Source organism: Heterodontus francisci, chromosome 27 (assembly GCF_036365525.1).
Source record: "Heterodontus francisci isolate sHetFra1 chromosome 27, sHetFra1.hap1, whole genome shotgun sequence".
Lineage (NCBI taxonomy): Eukaryota > Metazoa > Chordata > Chondrichthyes > Heterodontiformes > Heterodontidae > Heterodontus > Heterodontus francisci.
This window is the reverse complement of record NC_090397.1, coordinates 4244775-4267975: the sequence shown is the minus strand read 5'-3', so window position 1 is coordinate 4267975 and position 23201 is coordinate 4244775. Positions and strand designations below refer to the sequence as shown.

The 23201-nt window shown below is 44.2% G+C and overlaps 1 protein-coding gene across 1 annotated transcript in view; it reads right to left on the bottom strand.

The window, feature by feature from the left end:
* Positions 1-2552: 2552 nt before the first annotated feature.
* Positions 2553-23201, bottom strand: part of washc4 (WASH complex subunit 4) — a 128757-nt gene continuing 108108 nt past the window's right edge. The window contains exons 27-35 of the mRNA XM_068059384.1: positions 19071-19205; positions 18242-18350; positions 17185-17251; positions 17016-17102; positions 16242-16389; positions 11615-11711; positions 8816-9012; positions 6821-6920; positions 2553-3877 (exon numbers count right to left, since the gene is read on the bottom strand). Of these exons, the coding sequence (XP_067915485.1) occupies positions 3810-3877; positions 6821-6920; positions 8816-9012; positions 11615-11711; positions 16242-16389; positions 17016-17102; positions 17185-17251; positions 18242-18350; positions 19071-19205 (1008 nt within the window). The 3' untranslated portion in view covers positions 2553-3809. The remainder of the gene's footprint in view (positions 3878-6820; positions 6921-8815; positions 9013-11614; positions 11712-16241; positions 16390-17015; positions 17103-17184; positions 17252-18241; positions 18351-19070; positions 19206-23201) is intronic.

Below are 23201 nucleotides of genomic sequence, written 5' to 3'. Positions count from 1 at the left end.
GTATTCGTCTGTACTGGAAGCTACATATATTAATGCACAGGGCCTGTTCTTGGCGGACAAAGAATGTACTCACATTGTACCTGTTTTAGCTGAAGAAAATAAATATCATTTGTTAGGGCAATGCCTTGACCAGTCCAGCTGCCTGGCTTAAATTTCAAACGAAACTTGACCTGTTAGTCACCATAACCCGGTGCATTCGCCATGGCAACGCCTCTACCAATCAGTTTTTTAAAAATTCTTTCATGGGATGTAGGCATCACTGGTAAAGTGGCACTTGCTTAGCAATAATATGCTCAGTTTGGGTTCTGCCAGGGCCACTCAGTGCCTGCCCTCATTATAGCCTTGGTTCAAACATGGACAAAAGAGCTGAACTCGAGATTAGGTGAGAGTGACTGCCTGTGACATCAAGGCAGCATTTGACCAAGTATGGTATCAAGGAGCCTGAGCAAAACTAGAGTCAATGGGAATTGGGGAAAACTCTCCATCTGTTGGAGTTACACCTAGCACAAAGGAAGATGATTGTGGTTGTTGGAGGTCAATCAGCTCCAGGACATCACTGCAGGAGTTCCTTAGAGTAGTGTCCTAGGCCCAACTATCTTCAGCTGCTTCATCAATGGACCTTCCTTCAATCATAAGGTCAGAAGTGGGGATGTTCGCTGATGATTGCACAATGTTCAGCACCATTCGTGACTCCTCAGATACTGAAGCATTCTGTGCAGAAATACAGCAAGACCTGGACAATATCCAGGTTTGGGCTTTTAAATGGCGACCCTCTCCAACAAGAATCTAACCATCTCCCCTTGACAGTCAATGGCGTGACGATTGCTTAATTCCCCCACTATCAACATTCTGGGGGGTTACCATTGACCAGAAACTGGAGTAGCCATATAAATACCGTGGCTACAAGAGCAAGTCAGAGGCCAGGAATCCTGCAGTGAGTAACTCACCTTCCGACTCCCCAAAGCCTGTCCACCATCTGCAAGGCACAAGTCAGGAGTGTGATGGAATACTCTCCACTTGCCTGGATGGGTGCAGTTCCAACACTCAAGAAGCTCGACACCATCCAGGACAAAGCAGCCCGCTTGATTAGCACCCCCCAGCCACAACCTTTAACAGTCACTCCCTCCACCACTGACTCTCAGTGGCAGCAGTGTGTACCGTCTACAAGGTGCACTGCAGCAACTCACCAAGGCTCCTTAGACAGCACCTTCCAAACCCAGTGACCTCTACCACCTAGAAGGGCAGCAAATGCATGGGAACAGCACCTCAAGTTCCCCTCCTAGTCACACACCACCCTGACTTGGAACTATATCGCTGCTCCTTTGCTGTCGCTGGGTCAAAATCCTGGAACTCCCTTCCTAAAAGCACAGTGGGTGTACTTACCCCATAGGGCCTGCAGCGGTTCAAGAAGGCAGCTCACCACTACCTTCTCAAAGGCAATTAGGGATGGGCAATAAATGCTGGCCTAGCCAGCAACGCCCACACCCCATGAATGAATTTTTTTTATATATAAAGTATTTGTCACCCATCCCGAATTGCCCTTGACAACTGAGTGGCTTGCTAAGCCATTTCAGAGGGCAGTGAAGATTCAACCACATTGCTGTGGGTCTGGAGTCACATGTAGGCCAGACCAGGTAAGGACAGATTTCCTTTCTTAGAGGACATTAGTGAACCAGATGGGTTTTTACAACAATTGGCAATGGTTTCATGGTTGCTATTAGACTAGGTTTTTTTAAAAAATCCATATTTTATTAATTGAATTTAAATTTCACCATCTGCTGTGGTGGGAATTGAACCCATGTCCTCAGAGCATATGCCTAGGCCGCTGGAACACTAGTCTAGTGACATTACCACTACACCATCGCCTCCCTCTCTTGCCAACCAATTAGCACTCTCTTATAGTTATGAAGTTGTTGCTTTCCCTTACGTTCGTATTCTTGTAGATTGTCCAGATGAGTGCAAGACGAAAAGCTTTGACAGCATGTCTCATTTTCAGCAATACTCAAGTTCTGTACAACCAAACAACTATTACATTTGTTGAACTAAGATACTTCAAGGTCAGAATTGGCAGCAGAACATTTACCCAAGAATGATTCAAGTTCAAGGATACAGTTCAATATCAAAATCTGAGGTATGGAAGGATTTGTAGTGCCTAAGTGTATATATGTACATATGAAATTTGAGCAGGAGTCTGCTCCACCATTCAATATCATGACTGAACTTAAACATCGCCTCCACTTTCCCACAATTCCCTTAGTACCCAAAAATCTATCAATCTCTGTCTTTAATATACTCAATGCCTTGAACATTCACAGATCTCAGCAGTAGAGAATTCCGATGATTCACAACCCTCTGAATTAAGAAATTTCTTCTAAATGGCCAACCCCTTATTCTGAAACTATGATCCCAAATTCTATACCCTCCGGGCCAGGAAAACCTCAAGAATTTTAGATGCTTCAATTAAATCACCCCTCATTCTTCTGAACTCCTGTGAATATAGGTCCAGTCTACTCAATCTCTCCTCTAGGACAGCCATATACACAGACACAAGCTGAAGATGCCACTTACTTTCATACCAGTAGATTTAATATAGAGTAAAGGGGCACAGAAAGGAGCTTGTATTGTGCTTAAAGATTCACAAGATTGAAATTATAGTTTCACATTTTGATGCTCTTTACTGTGAAATAAGCAAAACATATTTGAAACTGAACAAACTGTTTTGTTTGGTCCAATATTCCTGAGTATTACAAACTTAGTGCTTAGAAACTGGCAAACATCACAAAGTTACATTTTATACCAGGTGGCTTGCAATTAAATATTTACATACAGCAGGTTTTGTCAAATACTTAAGTGCAATTTAATAAGAGTTATATCAAACACTTCTATTCTTAAATGAGCTATGATTTATTCAACTGAGAACTTTTAGCAGATTTTAGATAATTCTAAAATATGTAAATTTGTACATTTGTATACTGTTTCGTAGAATTAAGATTTCACTTCTGCATTGAAATGGGGGGAGCTGTTACTTCATGAGAGACTGCTTGAAGCAAACAGATTAGGTGCCTGTCGAGTTCAGACTGAAGCACAGCACAAACGAAAACCAGAAATTAATATAAAACCCCAAAATGACCAGGTTTTAAATACTGAAAGTTTTATAATCACTTTGTAGCCCTGATCCCCTGTCCAAATGGATAAGGGGGAGTTGTTATAAATCGCTGTGCTGTAAGCCCTGACCCCACACAATGGATATTTCCCCAACTGGATAAAGGGCATCAGGAATTACAACTGTTACATTTTTAAGACACTCTCTGCCCGACAATCACATAATTTGGAGCATTAGCTTCGTTTGTCAATGCTTTGATTCGGAGTGTGCTTTGCAGAACAGTTAGAGCTTTGCTATCCCATTGTTTCACTACATGAGCACTATTCCATTCAGTTAAATTTCAACCCTAGTTTTCTGTTGTGCAAAACAAAGCTCAACTGAGACCGAACAGATTAGACTTGTCAAAAGGAAAACCAAAAAGGAAATCTGCTGGCTTCTCTTCACCCTAAATGGAGCTCTGTCACACTCAGAAACCAGGACACTAGTAAATAGATTCAAATTCTGAGAGAGTCCAACACTGCAAAATATACAATAACCCAGTCAAAGTTTCAAGCACAAGAAACAAGCCACATAAAATTATAAATGAGCTACAAAAGCTACATGAAGCAAACAATGCAAGAAACAAAGGAGTGAGCAAGGGAATAAGAGGTGTAGAGAGAAATACAGTCAGATGGTAACAGGTTTCTTTGAATATGGTACCATGACATCATTTCATACTCGAGTCTGATGACAGATTGTTTAATGAGTCGTCATTGCTCGATTTGGCCACTTCATCTGGAGAAAGAAAAACGTTCCAGGTTTTGTCAGGATCAGGAAGAAAACATATCAAGCTAATATTGCGACTATGTGACATTAACATTACTTTCACCCCAAATTATACAGAACTAGAAAATAAGTAGTATGTCACTTGAACAGAATGCACCCTGTAATTTAGGTGACATTTCTTTACAGTGCCAAGTCTACTCCCTTTATGTGTTAGTCATAGGTATAACCTGACCAAGCAGATGACACAAAGAGTGTTTGGGGAAAATAACATACATTTATAAAGCACCTTTAATGCAGCAAAACATCCCAAGGTGCTTCACAACAGCGTTTCTGAACTAAAATTGTCACTCAGCTGCATAAGGCAGATGATCAAGTGCTTGGTCAAAGAGATAGGTTTTAAGAAACATCTTAATGGGGGAAGAAGGTAGAGAGGTTTCAAGAGGTTAGGGCCTGGGCCACTGCACCATTTTTGTTGAATGCTAGCTTTTTAAAAAAAAACAGGACACCTCTTTACTGGAATTTTCCAACCTTTGATCCATTCAGACAATATGTATCTGAATGTGTGGCACAATCTGTTTTCAATTTGGGAGTTATTTTGGAGAGACACAGGCAGCAGGATTTTAGATGAGGTTAGGTTTATGAAGTGGAAGATGGAGTCCGGCCAGGAGAGCTTCAGTCTCCCCAATATTTAGTTCCGAAAAAATTCTGCCCATCAGTACTGGATGTTGGATAAGCAGTCTGATAATTTAGAGACAGTGGAGGGGTCAAGGGGGGTGGTGGTGAGATAGAGCTGGGTGTTGTCAATTCAGTTTCCACACATTTGCTCTGTTTTCAGATGATATCTCTGAGGGCAGCATGTAGACGAGAAACAGGAGGGAGCCAAGGATAGATCCTTGGGGAACAATAGAGGCAACAGTGAGAGAGCAGGAAGAAAAGCCATTACAGATGATTCTCTGGCTACAATCAAATAAATAAGAATGGAATCAAGTGAGAGCAGTCCCAGCCAGCTGGACGATGCTGGAGAGGTATTGGAGGAGGTTGGTGTGGTCAACCGTGTCAAAGGCTACAGACAGGCTGAAAAGGATGAAAAGGGAAAGTTTACCTTTGTCACAGTCACATAGGATGTCATTTGTGTCTTTGATAAGAGCTATTTCGGTACTGAGGCACGGATAGAAACCTAATTGGAGGAATTCAAACAGAGTTCCAGGAAAGATGGGAACAGATTTGGGAGGCAACATGTTTAAGAACTTGAGAGGAAAAGGGAGGTTGGAGATGGGACGGTAGTTTGCAAAAGCACTGGGTCAAAGGTTGTTGCTTTGAGGAAAGGGGTAATGATGGCAGATTTGTAGGGGCTCTAAGTTTCAAAGACACTTTTTGCCTCTACAAAACCCTGGCTCCCCCCACTGCTGACTAACTCCAGAACAGGGCGGCACAGTGGCTAGCACCGCAGCCTCACAGCTCCACTGACCCAGGTTCAGTTCTGGGTGCTGCCTGTGCGGAGTTTGCAAGTCCTCCCTGTGACTGAGTGAGTTTCCGCTGGGTGCTCCGGTTTCCTCCCACAGCCGAAGACTTGCAGGTTGATAGGTAAATTGGTTATTATAAATTGCCCCTAGTATAGGTAGGTGGCAGGAGAATGGTGGGGATGTGGTAGAGAATATGGGATTAATGTAGGATTAGTATAAATGGGTGGTTGTTGGTTGGCACAGACTCGGTGGGCCGAAGGGCCTGTTTCAGTGCTGCATCTCTAATAAAATTAAAATAAACACTCCCTCCCCACCCCCCCTCCCCTGCAACCCCCCCAACCCGGACACTGGCTCCACACTTCCACCACCCCCAGCCCCGACCACTGGCTCTGCCGTCACACTCACTCTCCTCCCACCCCAGACATCTGCTCTGGATTCCTCTCCCCCACCCCACCCCCACCACTGGCTCTGGCTCCACACCCATCACCCCAGACCATTGGTTCCAGATTCCCCTCCACCCCCGACACTGGTTGAAAAGCTGTCGAGTCCCCAGGCAACACTTTTTTAACCATTCCCGCTGGAATTTAAGTTGAAGTGTGTGCATCAAGGACAGTTGGTGAAAGGGTTGTGGGGAATCTGGGGCTGAACAATCAGCGCATGTTACAGGTACTTATAGTTCGAACAAAAATTACAGCAATGCTTTCAGTTGTGAAATAAGCCAGGACCACTACACCGAGTGTCAAAGTTTCAGCCCCATCCATTTGAAAGAGAAAAGTGCATATGAGGATTTTTCACTGGCTGACCCATGGACAGGTTACTGATGCAGTAACACAATGAGACAGAATACTTCAGTGGGAATTCAAAGTTTGAACTTACTCAAAGGCCACCATCTCAATCATTTCCCTTAACAGCTTGTCCTAAAATCCATCTCTGAATATAACTGATCCGCCTAATCAATTATTCTCCTGGTCTTACCTGCAGCAATAGTACAATGCTTCCTGTTCTAGCACAACCACAAATAACATCCACCATGTGAAGTCAACAAGAAATGTTCCTGATGTCTCCCCACAGCAGGCTGTACTTACCCAATAGCTTATGACCCGCCATCTCTGCTGATCTCAGCCAGAACATCAGCAGACATGCTGCACTGGGCTCAGTGCTCCCGGGTTTGGGAGTTGCATAACAGTGGTCATGCTAGCAAGTTACTTGCACTTAAGTGAATGCGGCAAATTCCCAATCTCTGGGGAGGCAGTGGTAATATTTTCTTTTTAATACAATGTGATTTTTCTAAATTGCATTAGTGTCTTTGTACTTTAAAAGGAAAGATCACAAAGACAATATTCCTGACTGCTTTGTTAATGGTCCAGCTTTCACTGAAAGTATTACAGCTGTACAGTAGTGCAGTATATCAGTTACATGACCTAGACCAATGTACAACTGGTGTCTTGATGGATCATTATCCAGAAATACTTTAACATTGAACACTTGCCTTCCCTCTCCTTTCTCTCCTGACTTTCTTCAGCTGCAGACTGATCTCCTCGGAAGAAAATCCTGGCACTGCTCAGTGAGAAATACAGCAGCTCAAACTCCTGAACACAAAGAAACCAGTACAATCAACATCATACAACCAGCAAGACTTTCTCCTGCCCCATTAACTGGTCAGCCAGTGTGCTGACTTATGTTACAGAAGTTCGAGCTACACAACAGCAAGTTGGATCCATGAATGAGTTTTCTTCAATTGTATCTAACACTTAATAAAACTTTTTTTTTATTCTTCCAAATAGAGTAGTTATACTATCCTCACCCACAGAGCAAAGATTAATGGAACCTCCTGCATTAATAGGATCACAAATATTAACTGAGAACAGAAAGTGTCAGAAATACTCAGCAGGTCTGGCAGCATCTGTGTAGAGAGAAACAGACTCAATATTTCAGGTCAATGACCTTTCACCAGAAACTTCTGATGAAGGGTCACTGACGTGAAATGTTAACTCTGCTTCTCTCCACACAGATGCTGCCAGACTTGCTGAGTATTTTCGGCACTTTCCGTTCTCATTTGAGTTCCAGCATCCACAGTATTTTGCTCTTATTTCACAAATATTAAAGATTTATTTGGAGCCTGTGTCTTTGAGAAGTGTTTATAAGATACAAGCAAACTGATTGCTCCCGTTCATTATAAACCAAGAAGCTGTTGAAATGTAGTCAGTAGACAGCTAAGTTCAAATTCCTGCAACTGCATTTACCAGCTTACTGGTTTATAACGAATGGGAGCAATCTGTTTTAGCAGCCATGCCAGTTCTATTCCTGTGCTAAGTTTGGCTCAGTTGGTAGCACTCTTAACGGAATTCAGAAGATTGAAAACTCCAGTCCAGTTCCATGGAAGCACATAATCCGGGCCAACTTTTCAGTGCACTACTGAGGCAGTGCCAAATTGGTACAGTTACCAACTTTTGGATAGCATGTTAAACCAAGGCCCTGTCTGCCTGTCAAGGTGGATGGAAGGGTTCCATGGCACTATCTGAAGAGCAGGGACTTCTTCTGACATACTAAACAACATCCACCCCCAACTAGCAGACTGACTGTCTGGTCATGCATTTGCTGTTTGAGTCTTGCAAAGTCCAATAAATATAACACTTCTAAACTAATCCACTTAGGGATGTCCTGAGGGATATGAGGAGCTGTAATAAATGCAAATTCTTCCTATTTAATAGTTTAACTCATTTCTAAAAATGCTGCCTACAAAAGTAGTGAAGGATCATTTAACTTTTAGATTAGATTAGAGATACAGCACTGAAACAGGCCCTTTGGCCCACCGAGTCTGTGCCGAACATCAACCACCCATTTATACTAATCCTACACTAATCCCATATTCCTACCAAACATCCCCACCTGTCCCTATATTTCCCTACCACCTACCTATACTAGTGACAATTTATAATGGCCAATTTACCTATCAACCTGCAAGTCTTTTTGGCTTGTGGGAGGAAACCGGAGCACCCGGAGAAAACCCACGCAGACACAGGGAGAACTTGCAAACTCCACACAGGCAGTACCCGGAATCGAACCCGGGTCCCTGGAGCTGTGAGACTGCGGTGCTAACCACTGCGCCACTGTGCCGCCCTATCTTTTTATCTTCCTCTTTGTATTAATTCTAACTGGTAGTATGCGGGTGGGGCCGCCAGGGCGACACGTGTGGTCGGCTGTGATGTTGGCAAATTATTTGGCCAGCAAGTAGATGAGATTGCATTCACCAAAGCTTTTTAGTTGTGTTTTCTGATGTAAATATTTCAGGCATTTTTTTATTATAAATTACAGTCATAAAATTCACATCTGAATATACTAGCCACAAGCACACGGTGTTTGGATTAGTCAAATCAAGCTGGACTTTCATTTTCACCTCAGAGTTGCTGCTGCAGTACTGTCAGAGTGAAGTGACAGGACAGAACATCAGACTATTTGCAGTCAACAGGAAGCAGTACTGTACCTGTAAATAAATGTCCAATCTTTTCTGGGTTAGATTCATCGTTTGCATGAGCTTTTCATCTTGGTTAGTTGACTGGATATTTTGCTGCTTGACAACTGCATTCTTTTCTTTCATATATTTTTCTCTCACTGACTGAAACCAGTGTAACGAGTCAAATTCCTGATACTGATCCAACAGTTTCAGAATGTAGGCAACACCTGCAATAATTGAAGAACCACACACACAATTGAACAGAACAACAAATTAGGTTGGCTCATAGATTTCAAGATACTACTTAATGTATGCAATGGAATTCTGAACTGAATTGTTCCATCAGGGAAGGAACCGGAGGGGTTCGGTACAGAAAAGACGAGAGCCTGAGGCATTCATTCACCCTCAAACTTCGTATATATTCGAGAAACTGAAGGGCAGCCAAGCAAAGCAAATTTGCGAAAAGCAGCTGTGGCTCAGCCTGACTGAAATACAGAACTTGTGCCTGTCTCCTGCCAGTGACATATTTAAGCATTTATGCAAAATCTTTCCATTGCTGTATTTCTGAGGTCCTGATGGGCAACAGTTCCCCAACACAGAATGTATGGCAAAACATTGACAAGCTAAATGACTGGGCCAGGAGGGAGGAAGGGGAGGGGCAACTGCTCTTCGAATTATAGAATGATTACTTCACAGGAGGAGGCCTTTCGGCCTGTCAAGCTCGTGAAAGCTCTCGTGCTAGCCCCACTCCCCAACCTTTTTCCCGTAGCCCTTTTTTTCTCTTCAGGTGTTTATCCAATTCCATTTTGAAAGCATCAACTGAATCTGCCTCCACCACACTCTCAGGTAATGCATTCCACATCCTAACCACTTGCTGAATAATAAAAGCTTTTCCTCATGTAGCCATTGATTTTTTGCCAAGCACCTCAAATCAGTGTGTTCTGATTCTAGATCCGTCCACCAATGGGAAGGGTTTCTCCCTATCTATTCCGTCCAGCAGAGCACTCATGATTTTAAACACCTCAATCAAATCTCCTCTCAACCTTCTCCTAGGAGAACAGTCCCCGCTTCTCCAATTTATCCACATAATTTAAGTCCCTCATCCCCGGAACCATTCTCGTAAATCTTTTTTGCACCCTCTCTAAAAGCCTTCACATCCTTCCGAGAGTGCGAACAAAGAACAGTACAGCACAGGAACAGGCCATTCGGCCCTCCAAGCCTGCGCCGATCTTGGTGCCTGCCTAAACTAAAACCTTCTGCCCTTCCGGGGTCCGTATTCCTCCATTCCCATCCTATTCATGTATTTGTCAAGATTGGACACAATATGCCAGTTGAGGCCGAACCAGTGTTCTATACAGGTTCATCATAACTCCCTTGTCTTTGTACTCTATGCCTCTATTTTTAAAAGCCCAGGATCCCATATGTCTTTTTAACTGCATTCTCAACCTGCCCTGCCACCTTCCACGATTTGTGCACATGAAGTCCCAGGTCTCTCTGTTCCTGCACCCCCTTTAGAATTATCTCCCTTATTTTATATTGCCTCTCCTAGTCCTTTCTACCAAATATATCACTTCACACTTCTCAGCACGAGATTTCATCTGCCACTTATCCGCCCATTCCACCAGCCTGTCTATGTACTCTTAAGTCCATCACGATCTCCTGATGGTTCACAACATTTGCAAGCTTCATATCATCAGCAAATTTTGAAATTGTGCCCTGTGCACCCAAGTCTAGGTCATTACATAGATCAAGAAAAGCAGTGGTTCTGGTACAGATCCCTGGGGAACCCGAGTGCATACCTTCCTCCAGTCTGAAAAACCCTACTCACCACTACTCTGTTTCCTGTCACTCAGCCAACTGCTGCTTGATGGTTTCACCAACTAGAATAAACCCAGCCATAACCATTTGTGTCATGCCTACTCCACGTGATGTAAAAGGAGATTCGCTTTAGATTTGCTTGCTTTTTGCAAATGCATTGAAAAAAAAAAATCAATGCTGCAGAAGCATTTAAGGTTTACAAAGTTATGATTGGCATGGACAGAGTGGATAGTCAGAACCTTTTTCCCAGGGTGGAAGTGTCAGTTACTAGGGGACATAGGTTTAAGGTGCAAGGGGCAAAGTTTAGAGGGGATGTGCGAGGCAAGTTTTTTTTTTAATACACAGGAGGGTGGTGAGTGCCTGGAACTTGCTGCCGGGGGAGGTGGTGGAAGCAGGTACGATAGCGACGTTTAAGAGGCATCTTGACAAATACATGAATAGGATGGGAATAGAGGGATACGGTCCCCTGAAGTGCAGAAGGTTTTAGTTTAGACAGCCATCAAGATCGGCGCAGGCTTGGAGGGCCGAATGGTCTGTTCCTGTGCTGTACTGTTCTTTGTTAATCATGTTTGCCACTTTTTTAAAGCTTGATTTTTATTGTATTGATGGATCCTGCTCCAAGGCAAGCCCCATTCAAACCCTTGAAATTGCAATCTGTGCCAATGCATTAACATGCGCTGCCAGTTTGATGATAAACTGTAACAGTCGAGCTCTGCACTCAGTTTAGAATAAATGCTAAGGTAGCATTTTATTTCGAAAGCTCTAAATTTCCAAAGCTTATAGAGGCAAATGGAAGTTAAATTTTCCATCTCTTCACCAGCTCAGCTCTTAGCGACCATGATGTGCAGGGCACTAGAATGTATATAAACAGACGACACACTTCAGACGGATCTCCTGATCTTTGAATTGCTCTTCATTTGTTGACGTTACTTTTTGTTAACCACTCGCACAATCTTTCAGTGGTTAGGACAGGGAATCCCAGAAAAATCACATGGATATATTTTGACTAACCCATTGCAAACCCATCATCGGTAAAGGCAGCTCCAACTTTATTCTTCTTATTCAACTTCTCCTTACAACTTATTGAGTGGTCGACAAAATTCAATGTCTGTAAAGAACCAGCCACAGCTTTAAGTAATGTGTAAAAAAGTGAAATTAATGGAATGTTACAGACTTAATTTATGCCTACAATTAGACATAGCATAACTCAGCTTTATACAGTTAAATCTAAAAATGACCAAATGAAAGGCAAGAGGTTGAATGCCATTTATTTATGCAATTTATTATATCTTCTGAATGCACTCATTTCCTGTCAGATATCCCCATTATAAATTCCTATGATCACATTTACAATGGTAACTATGTAAGCATGCCACACTGTAATGACATCCTCCTGCCAATGGTGATAGAGATATGTCAGTTTCACATTTCTCTGTACTACAGAAAACACCTCCATTTAACAAATTGCTGTATATTTTACTTCTTTTGGGCCTCCTTATCTCGAGAGACAATGGATATGCGCCTGGAGGTGGTCAGTGGTTTGTAAAGCAGCGCCTGGAGTGGCTATAAAGGCCAATTTTAGAGTGACAGGCTCTTCCACAGGTGCTGCAGAGAAATTTGTTTGTTGGGGCTGTTGCACAGTTGGCTCTCCCCTTGCGCCTCTGTCTTTTTTCCTGCCAACTACTAAGTCTCTTCGACTCACCACATTTTAGCCCTGTCTTTATGGCTGCCCGCCAGCTCTGGCAACTGACTCCCACGACTTGAGATCAATGTCACAGGATTTCATGTCGCGTTTGCAGACGTCTTTATAGCGGAGACATGGACGGCCGGTGGGTCTGATACCAGTGGCGAGCTCGCTGTACAATGTGTCTTTGGGGATCCTGCCATCTTCCATGCGGCTCACATGGCCAAGCCATCTCAAGCGCCGCTGACTCAGTAGTGTGTACAAGCTGGGGATGTTGGCCGCCTTGAGGACTTCCGTGTTGGAGATACGGTCCTGCCACCTGATGCCAAGTATTCTCCGGAGGCAGCGAAGATGGAATGAATTGAGACGTCGCTCTTGGCTGACATACGTTGTCCAGGCCTCGCTGCCATAGAGCAAGGTACTGAGGACACAGGCCTGATACACTCGGACTTTTGTGTTCCGTGTCAGTGCGCCATTTTCCCACACTCTTGGCCAGTCTGGACATAGCAGTGGAAGCCTTTCCCATGCGCTTGTTGATTTCTGCATCTAGAGACAGGTTACTGGTGATAGTTGAGCCTAGGTAGGTGAACTCTTGAACCACTTCCAGAGCGTGGTCGCCAATATTGATGGATGGAGCATTTCTGACGTCCTGCCCCATGATGTTTGTTTTCTTGAGGCTGATGGTTAGGCCAAATTCATTGCAGGCAGCCGCAAACCTGTCGATGAGACTCTGCAGACACTCTTCAGTGTGAGATGTTAAAGCAGCATCGTCAGCAAAGAGGAGTTCCCTGATGAGGACTTTCCGTACTTTGGACTTCGCTCTTAGACGGGCAAGGTTGAACAACCTGCCCCCTGATCTTGTGTGGAGGAAAATTCCTTCTTCAGAGGATTTGAACGCATGTGAAAGCAGCAGGGAGAAGAAAATCCCAAAAAGTGTGGGTGCGAGAACACAGCCCTGTTTCACGCCACTCAGGATAGGAAAGGGCTCTGAGGAGGAGCCACCATGTTGAATTGTGCCTTTCATATTGTCATGGAATGAGGTGATGATACTTAGTAGCTTTGGTGGGCATCCAATCTTTTCTAGTAGTCTGAAGAGATCACGTCTGCTGACGAGGTCAAAGGCTTTGGTGAGATCAATGAAAGCAATGTAGAGGGGCATCTGTTGTTCACGGCATTTCTCCTGTATCTGACAAAGGGAGAACAGCATGTCAACGGTCGATCTCTCTGCACGAAAGCCACACTGTGCCTCAGGGTAGACGCGCTCGGCCAGCTTCTGGAGCCTGTTTAGAGCGACTCGAGCAAAGACTTTCCCCACTATGCTGAGCAGGGAGATTCCACGGTAGTTGTTGCAGTCACCGCGGTCACCTTTGTTTTTATAGAGGGTGATGATATTGGCATCGCGCATGTCCTGGGGTACTGCTCCCTCATCCCAGCACAGGCATAGCAGTTCATGTAGTGCTGAGAGTATAGCAGGCTTGGCACTCTTGATTATTTCAGGGGTAATGCTGTCCTTCCCAGGGGCTTTTCTGCTGGCTAGAGAATCAATGGCATCACTGAGTTCTGATTTGGTTGGCTGTATGTCCAGCTCATCCATGACTGGTAGAGGCTGGGCTGCATTGAGGGCAGTCTCAGTGACAGCATTCTCCCTGGAGTACAGTTCTAGGTAGTGCTCAACCCAGCGGTCCATTTGTTTGTGTTGGTCAGTGATTATGTCCCCTGATTTAGATTTGAGGGGGGCGATCTTCTTGATGGTTGGCCCAAGAGCTCTCTTCATGCCATCATACATTCCTCTGATGTTTCCGGTGTCTGAGGCCAGCTGAATATGACTGCATAGGTGTTGCCAGTAGTCGTTTGCGCAGCGCCTGGCTGTTCTTTGTGCAGCGCTTCTGGCTGCTTTAAGTGCTACGGATGTTAACTCGCTGGGGGCTTTCTTGTAGTTCAAAAGTGCAATGCGCTTAGCGGCTATGACAGGTTCCAGCTCTTCATTATGAGATCGAAACCAGTCTGCATTTCTCTTGGCACTTTTGCCGTAGGTGGTCAAAGCTGACTCATAGATGGCGTCTCTGATGTGGACCCACTTGGTCTCAGCATCCCCTGTGGGAGTGTTTTGAAGGGCTGTTACAAGTGAGTTTAGAAATTTTTTTAACAGCTGTGGGTGAGAAATTCTGCTCATGTTGATGCACGGGTGGCCCTTCTGCTTGGAATGATGCAACTTCTTTGGTCTGAGTCTAACCTTGCTGCACACCAGGGAGTGGTCGGTGTCGCAGTCCGCACTGTGGAAGCTGCGTGTGATTTGAACACTGTTTAAGGCGGCTCGCCTTGTGACAATGAGGTCTAGCTGGTGCCAACGACGCGATCTTGGGTGCCTCCATGAAACCTGGTGACAGGATTTAGTGCGAAAGAACGAGTTGGTGATGCAGAGGTTATGATAGGTACACAACTCAAGCAGTCTCTGCCCGTTCTCATTCATCCTTCCAACGCCATAGCGGCCAAGGCAGGAGGGCCATGAGTCATGGTCGGCCCCAACCCTGGCATTAAAGTCCCCCAGCAGGAATAGGTGTTCGGTGTTGGGGATGCTGCTAATGATGTTATGGAGTTGCTCGTAGAACTGGTCTTTAGCTTCAGGAGGGGAGCAGAGTGTTGCAGCATAGATGCTGAGTAGGTGTACTGGACCAGAGGTGGTGAGCAGTCGGATGGACAGTATGCGTTCCGAGCCATTTGAGGGAGGCTCTATCATGCTGAGCAAGGAGTTTCTGATGGCGAAGCCCACTCCATGCTGTCTTGGTTCTTCAGGATCCCTGCCCTGCCAGAAGAAGGTGTAGTCTTGCTCTGCTAGAGATCCACTCGCGGGGAGGCGTGTCTCCTGAAGTGCTGCAATGTCTACATTGAATCTACTGAGCTCGTTGTTAATGATGGCGGTCTTCTGAGAATCGTTGATTTGGGTAAGGTCTTCCGACAAGCCAGGACACATAGTTCTGACGTTCCAGCTTGCAAAGCGAAGGGCTGGTACCTTCTTTCCTTTTTTCATGTTGTTTGGTGCGGTGTATCAGTCCACCTTTCGGGCAATGACCCTGAGCTCCAAGCACCCATTGAAGCAGGCAGACTGTGGCGGGACAGAACCTTATTGACCGGGGGCTGCCCGGTTTGAGGCGGGCGGTAGCTGTCCAGTGAGGTGCAATGACCTCTCCCACCGACAAAGGCAACCCGTGGCGCCCAGTTTCTAAGCCAATTTATCTGGACTTATAACCCGTAACTGCTGCCTTCCGTGTTGTTTCAGTCACTGTGAGGCAACTATGGAGTGACCTCTCCATGGCGCATGCCTGGGCAAGTTTATGGAGGTTGAGAGTTGCCCAGTCGTCAAAACCCCCCTCTCGGCCTTTCTGGTGGGGTCCAAAGGAGTGCAGGACACGACGTTTGGCACCAGTATGGCTGCAGGAACTGCCGGAAACATGCCAAAGGTGACACATGACCGCCTACGGGGTTCCGCTCCGGATTATCTGTTAGGGTTTACTCCTTTAGCCTTGGTCTCTCCCGAGACGCCCACAAGGCAGTGGGGTTAAGTATTATTCATATTGCGAAAGGGAGATCAAATCAGGCCCCGAAACTCAATTCTAGTCGGGCTGCCGGCTGGCGCCTTGTGTCCGGGAGGCCCGGGGCCACTTGGTGTTGCTGGGCCGCCACTCGCTTGCTGTTTACACTCGCCAGCATTCGGGCGCCATTTTACTATTTAGCTATAAATAATATAAAATCAAACTGCTACGTAGAAATAAGGACAGAATTTATGACTGTAAATGGGGCTAAGTCTGCATATGCTGCTCTAATTATCCCCCCGCCCTCTAACCCTGTTTGGCCCGATTCCACCCTCAGTCCTGAATCACTATGTGCAATGTCAGGGACATCAACTAGCATATCAGAAAATGCATGGGTAATACAAAAATAGACAGGTACACTTACCAGTGGTGGCACAATGATATGGAAGTTACGGAGATGCATATTTTTAGAGCTACGGAATTCAGGAGAAAATACCTCCACCAGCATCTTGAAGTATTCAGTCCCCTCTGCGGAGTTTCTAGTGAGATCAGTAAGGACAGAATCCAGCTGTCTAACATTTCAAAAAAACAAACAGAAAGGTAAAATAAAATCTCACTGCAAACACCAAAATCCATTTAATGTGAGGAATTATTAAATGGACAGCAATAGTATTGCTCGGCCCCATGACGAAGGAGCTAGGTTAGTACAAACTGAGAAACAAATCTGGAAATGGTTCCGATTTTTTTTTTGTCCGTTGCGTAAAAAAGTTTTTCATGTTGCTTCTGATTCTTTCGCTAATCACCTTAAATGGGGCCCTCTGGTTAGTGATCCTTCAGTTATTGGAAACAGTTTCTCTTTACTTACTCTATCGAAATCCTCCACTATTGTACACACCTCTACTAAATCTCCTCTTAGCCGTCTCTGCTCCAAGGGGAATATCCCAGCTTCTCCAGTCTATCCATACAACTGTAACGCCTCATCCCTGAAACCGTTCTGGTAAATCACTTCTGTACCCTCTCTAAAGCCTTCACACCCTTCCCAAAGTGCGGTGCCCAGAAATGGACACAATACTCCAGTTATGATGATCAGAAAACCAAGGAAGAGAATGTGTGACGTTGACTAACTTAAGACAGTTAATTCAGTACTAGATGTACTAGGGGTGTGACTTTAACTGCAGCCAGTCCCTGCTAATCTTACCTGGCAGCTGTTTGAGTTTCCTCCGAAAGTCTTTCTTCTTTCACAAGCTCCTCAAAGTTCACAATATCCTCCAAGTCTGGAACAAATCTGAAAGAGTCGAGTCAATATGGGCTCAATGCTGGTTGGGCCAGGTTTGAATGGTTGTACATATTCTGTAATTAAACAGTACCTTATTGCATTACTGCAGCAATGTAGGCCACCAGATCGAATCATCCGAACATAGCCCATTGCATTCCCTAAAAGAAAAACCATTAAATAGGAAAACAATAGGCATTTACCCATTCTACAAACATATACTCTTGTAACAAGGACACAATATTCCATGACTTGTATTCTCATCAGTACATACAAACGCTTCTGGTATAACTAAGCAACTAGTTTACTTTTTCACATGAACTGTGTTCAAGGAGCAAATCAATCCTCTGCAGGGCACACATCACCTAGAATGCACAGCATGGAAACCGACCATTTGACCCAACTAGTCCATGCTGGTGTTTATGTTCCTAACAAGCTTCATCTGACCCCATCAATAAATCCGCTCTTCCTCATGTGTTCATCTAGTTTTCCCCTAAAATCCATCTATGCTATTTGTCTCAACTACTTCTTGTGGTTGCGAGTTCCACATTCTAACCACTTTCTGGATTAAGAAATTTCTCTGAAATTCCCTACTGGATTTATTAGTGACTTATATTTATGGACCTTTGTTCTGGTCTTGCCCACAAGTGGAAATAACTTCTCTATGTCCACCCTATAAAACCCTTTCATAATCTTCAAGACCTCTACCCTCAGGTCACCTGTAAGAGAAGCTCAGTATCAGTTCTCATCTCCCTGACCACTGTGGGTAACTGCATCAGCAGATGTAGTACTGAGGTGCACACACCAGACAGACACAGGTTCAAAACCCTGGTCTATGCTGAAATAGCTGGTCTTAAATGGATTTGGGGTAGGATCATCACTCCCCAACCCTGCCCCCGTCAGCCTGTTCCACTTAAAACGTTTAATTTTCAATTTCAGCTTCATTTTTATTCCCATGAATTGCCTACGTCCATCACCAAGGCCCAAAACCTGCAACTTAGTTGAGATACAGACCCCAGTTTACCTTCCCATCAGCACAATGGGATGAGTATCTTTCAGCAATACCAACAAATCTGTATCTAGAAACTAAAGAGGATCCCTGAAATAGTATTGGCTTACACTGCATTGAACAATTGCCTTCAGTCACTTACCTATCTGGCTAATAAGCTGCCTGAACTGGTCAAGGTAACTCTGCCCCTCTGGAGTTAGCCCAAGTTTTCTGATGCCTCGATTAAACTTGTCTGCACGTTCAAAAGGATACTGAAAACAAGAATGAGTTGATTCATAAAAACATAGAAATATTTACGGCACAGGAGACCATTCGACCCATCATGTCCATGCCTGCCAAAAAAGACCTATCCAGTCTAATTACACATTCCAGCTCTTGATCTGTAGCCCTTTAGGTTACAGCACCTCAAGTGCAAATCCAAGTATTTTTTTTAATGTGAAGAAGGTTCTGTCTGTACCACCCTTTCAGACAGTGAGTTCCAGACCCCAATCACCCTCTGGGTGAAAAAAAAATTCAACTCTCCTCTAATCCTTCCACCAATTACTTTAAATCATCTGACCAAATTGTGACTGAATCAAGAAGCCTAGTCAACAAAATCACTTTTTAATTACACAGTATTTTCCAGGTTTTCAGAGATCATATTTCACAATTCCATCCATTTTTCTATGGATACTGCAAACTGGGACCTATGGTGACACTGTTCTGTAAGATTTTGCTCCACCCACCTATTCACCTGCAGGAGAAAGCGTGCTTTTAAAGGATCATCAGGAAGTACAAATGAAACGTGCTGAGATTGATACACTTTCCATTTGGATCCCCAACATGACTTACAACTGATACCCAAACTGATCACCTGGAATAATACACAGCTTAAACACAACTCACATTTGTACTCCCACTCAAACTGCTGATTAAAGGACATCGCACACAAAATAAACAGAACTTCAATACTTTAGCAGGTCCACTCATACCTTTTGATCATTTTGGTCTTTTGTCTCCTTAAAGAATCGAATGTCTTTGATTAAGCGAGACTTGATGTGCTCATCATACATGAACTGGCTGAAAATATAAAATTTTTTCCTCAGAAACTGGTAGGTGAAATTGACCTGGAACGAAAATTGCAAAGACACAGTTTGGGTAATCAATGGGAAAACTTTGACTGTTAATTTCCACATATACTGTTAGGACAAGAACAGAGTGCAGAGACAAATGGATCCAGCTGTGGCGTGTCTATAATGCCCGCAACTCTGCAGCGGGACACACACACAGACACAAACACACACCCCCCACCCAGACACACACCACCCCACCCAGCAGGTCTCACACCCACCCCATCCCCACCCAGACACACACCCCATCCCCACCCGGCAGGCCACACACACCACCCCCACCCAGACACATACACCACCCCAACCCTCCCCTAGCCAGACACAAAAACATCCCCACTGTCAGGCACACACACACACACACCACCCCCACACTTCCACACCAGGCACACGCACACACCTGCCCACTCAATGCCTGGCGCACACACCCATCCACACCCTGCCAGCTACACATACATGCCACACCTCTACAGAGGAAAAGGAGATTGAGAAAAGCTCAGTTAGCAGCATATTTCAAAATAAGCAAGATATGCAAAAACTAGAACACTGAGAACATGCCACAGGAAATATTCCACAACCGCCAGAGCATAAAATACACCTCAGGAACTTTTGGGCCGTGTGTAAAGGCTGAGTGTCTGTTCTACAGTCACTATGTACAGAATCACAAAACTAGTCCATGAGTATCATTTTCTATCCCATTCATTTCTGACTGAAAGCATCAAGTACTCATTTCCTGGTTCTTAGAGCTCTTTATAATCTTTTCTTACAATGTATTTAAATCTGGAGTTGTGAAAAAAGCCAGCGTGCATGTACTTGATGGTAAACATACTGAAGAATAAGCTATTTCACTTATCAATTTATCCAAGAGATATGGTAACATAATGGTTATGTCACTGGACTAGTAATCAAGAAACCTGCACATATGATTCAAAGACATGAGTTCAAATCCCACCATGCTGGCTGGGTCATTTAAATTCAATTAAATAAATGGGAATAAAACATATTAGTGACTGTGAAACTACCAGATTGTCAAAAATTCATCTGAATCACTAACATCCTTGAGGTAAGGAAATCTCCTCATCTAATATGCGACTCCAGACCCACAGCAATGTAGTTGACTCGACTGCCTTCTGAAATGTTTTGGAAATCTCTGACAAGAATAAAACCAAACGAGCCACTTGGCATTGAACTAGGCCGATTTAACCCTGTAAACTCCTCTTCACTAACATCTGAGAACTTGTGCCAAAATTGGAAGAGCTGTGCCACAGACTAGTCAAGCAACAGCCTAACAGTCATACTCATCAAATCATACCTTATAGCCAATGTCCGAGACACACCATTACCATTTCTGAGTACGTCCAGTCCCACTACAGCTGGTGGCACAGTGGTATACCGTTGAGAGGGAGTTGCTCCGGGAGTCCTCAATATTGACCCTGGACCCCATGAAGTCTCATGACATTAGTCAAACATGGGTAAGGAAACCTCCTGCTGATTACCACCTACCGCCCTTCCTCAGCTGATGAATCAGTACTCCTCCATGTTGAACAACACTTGGATGAAGCACCAAAGGTAGCAAGTCATGTCCTATAAGGATCTTTGTTGTCGGCCTCAAGCATTCATTCTACTTATTAACGACTTACATGATGGGATAGAAAGCCAATTTGCCAATGACAGCATTGTAAGCAGTGTGGATGAAACTGCAAAGTTACAAAGAGACATTGATAGATTGAGTGAATGGGCAAAATTGTGGCAAATGGGTTTCAATGTTGCCAAATGAGACACCATCCATTTTCAACCTCAATGGTGAAAAGCTAGAAACAGTGGAGGTCCAACAAGACTTGGGGGTCCAATTACACAGATTACAATGTCATCAGACCTACCAAAAATGGGACATATTAATTTCATCATATGGAACATTTTTGAACGGTTACTGGATTTGTAATAACTTGTTTAAATAGACCACAGCAGTGGCTGAAAACATGGTTGCCCGTTTTCATTCTAAAAGACAGCTGAATAAGAGAGACAATGGAACTGCTCCCTGATTCAATTAACCAGATGGATTTTGATCAAGAGACACTGAATGTGTAAAAGGCCAGCACTTCACCAACCACCCCCACACCAACCAACTCAGTGTCTGCCAAGCTTGGGGGAAGATCCACAAACCTCGTCAGGTAGGTTTTTCCAAATAAGGAGCTAGTCACATGACTAACCTACTGGCCAACTTGGAGTTTTTTGAATTGTGCCTCACAGTTGGAGAACAGACTGCAACTGAACCTGAAAAAGAGAGCACCTATCTCTCTCTCCCTCTCTCACGTGCAAAGTTCCAGGGACCCACAGAAGTAACTCCAGCCTCAAGAGTGAAGACTCCTGCAGCCTTCGGTACCAGCTAAATAAGCGAAAGTGTGCACTGGGCCCCAAAGAGAACTGCAAGACTTAACTGCAATCAAAGCAATCGAATCCCAAACGTGTAACTGAGCTCTATATTACTTCAAACCTCTCCTCTTTAATTCTTCCTCCTCCCCTGTCTCTATTTGCATGCGTTTATCGCGTATGCATGCTAGCACGGTTGTGTCACGTATTTTTAGTAGTTTTAACTGAATTTGCGTTTTAAGGTTAATAGATTTAAACAAGAAAGGTGCAAGTTTAAGAAACCCCTGTCTGGTTGATTTCTTTGCCATTACAATTAGAGGACAGTGAACAAGGATTCCGAGAAGCTAAAAACACTTTTAAAAGTTAAACCCTGTTACGGCCAAACCAGGAATAGGCTGAGAGAGGAGCCCTAGACCCCTTCCTCACCTGGTCTTAACAGAGAATAATCCAAAAGGCTAACGGAATGCAGGCCTTAATATTTAGAGGACTAGAATAAAAGGGGGTAGAAGTCACACTTCAGCTATACAAAGTCCTGATTAGATGTTACCTGGAGTACTGTGGCTTTATTCACCTTGGAGGGAGTACAGCAACTAGGGTTGCATTCTCTGGGATTTAAAAGGATAAAGGGTGATTGGATCAAAGTTTTCAAAATACTAATAGGAACAGTGAGTGTAGATAGAGAGAAACTATTTGTACTGGTTGGGGAGTCTAAAAATTAGAGGCAGGTCTTTCAAGAGTTAAATTAGGAAACATTTCCACACAAAGGGTGGTCGAAATATGGAACTCTCTTCCACAAACAGCAATGACGTTAAAGAAATTGTAAATTTTAAATCTGAAATGGATAGATTTTTGTTATCCAAAGGCATTAAGGGATATGGGGCAAAGGGGTATAGGGAGTTAGGTCACAGATCATTCATGATCTCAAGGAATGGTAGAACAAGTACGAAAGTCTACTCCTGTTCCTAAGCTCACAGAATATACTCCGGGTGGAGGGGCTCACAAACACCACTACTAACCGAGCTGGCTGAGTCCTGACAAAAACTACTGCCAGACTGGGCCTGCATCAGGTGGTGAGAGAACCAACACAAGGGAAATACCTACTTGACCTCATCCTCACCAATCTGTCACAGATGCATCTGTCCACGACAATACTGGTAGAAGTGACTGCTGCACAGTCCTTGTGGAGACCAAGTCCCGTCCGCACACTGAGGACACACTCCATCATGTGGCATGGCAGTACCACCATGCTAGATGAGATAGATTCGGATCAGATCTAGCAGCTCAAAGCTAGACATTCATGAGGCACTGTGTGCTAGCAATAACAGAATTGCATTCCACCACAATCTGTAACCTCATGGCCCGGCACATTGCTCACACTATTACCATCAAGCCAGGAGACCAACACTGGTTTAATCAGGAGTGTAGGAAAGCATGCCAGGAGCAGCACCAGAAATACCTAAAAATGAGGTACCAACCTGGTAAAGTTACAACACAGGACTACATGCATCCTAAATAGCATCAGCAATCCCCCAACTAACAGATCAGATTTAGGCTCTGCAATCCTGCAACATGCATTCGTGAATAGTGGTGGGCAATTAAACAGCTAACTGCAGCAGGAGACTCCAG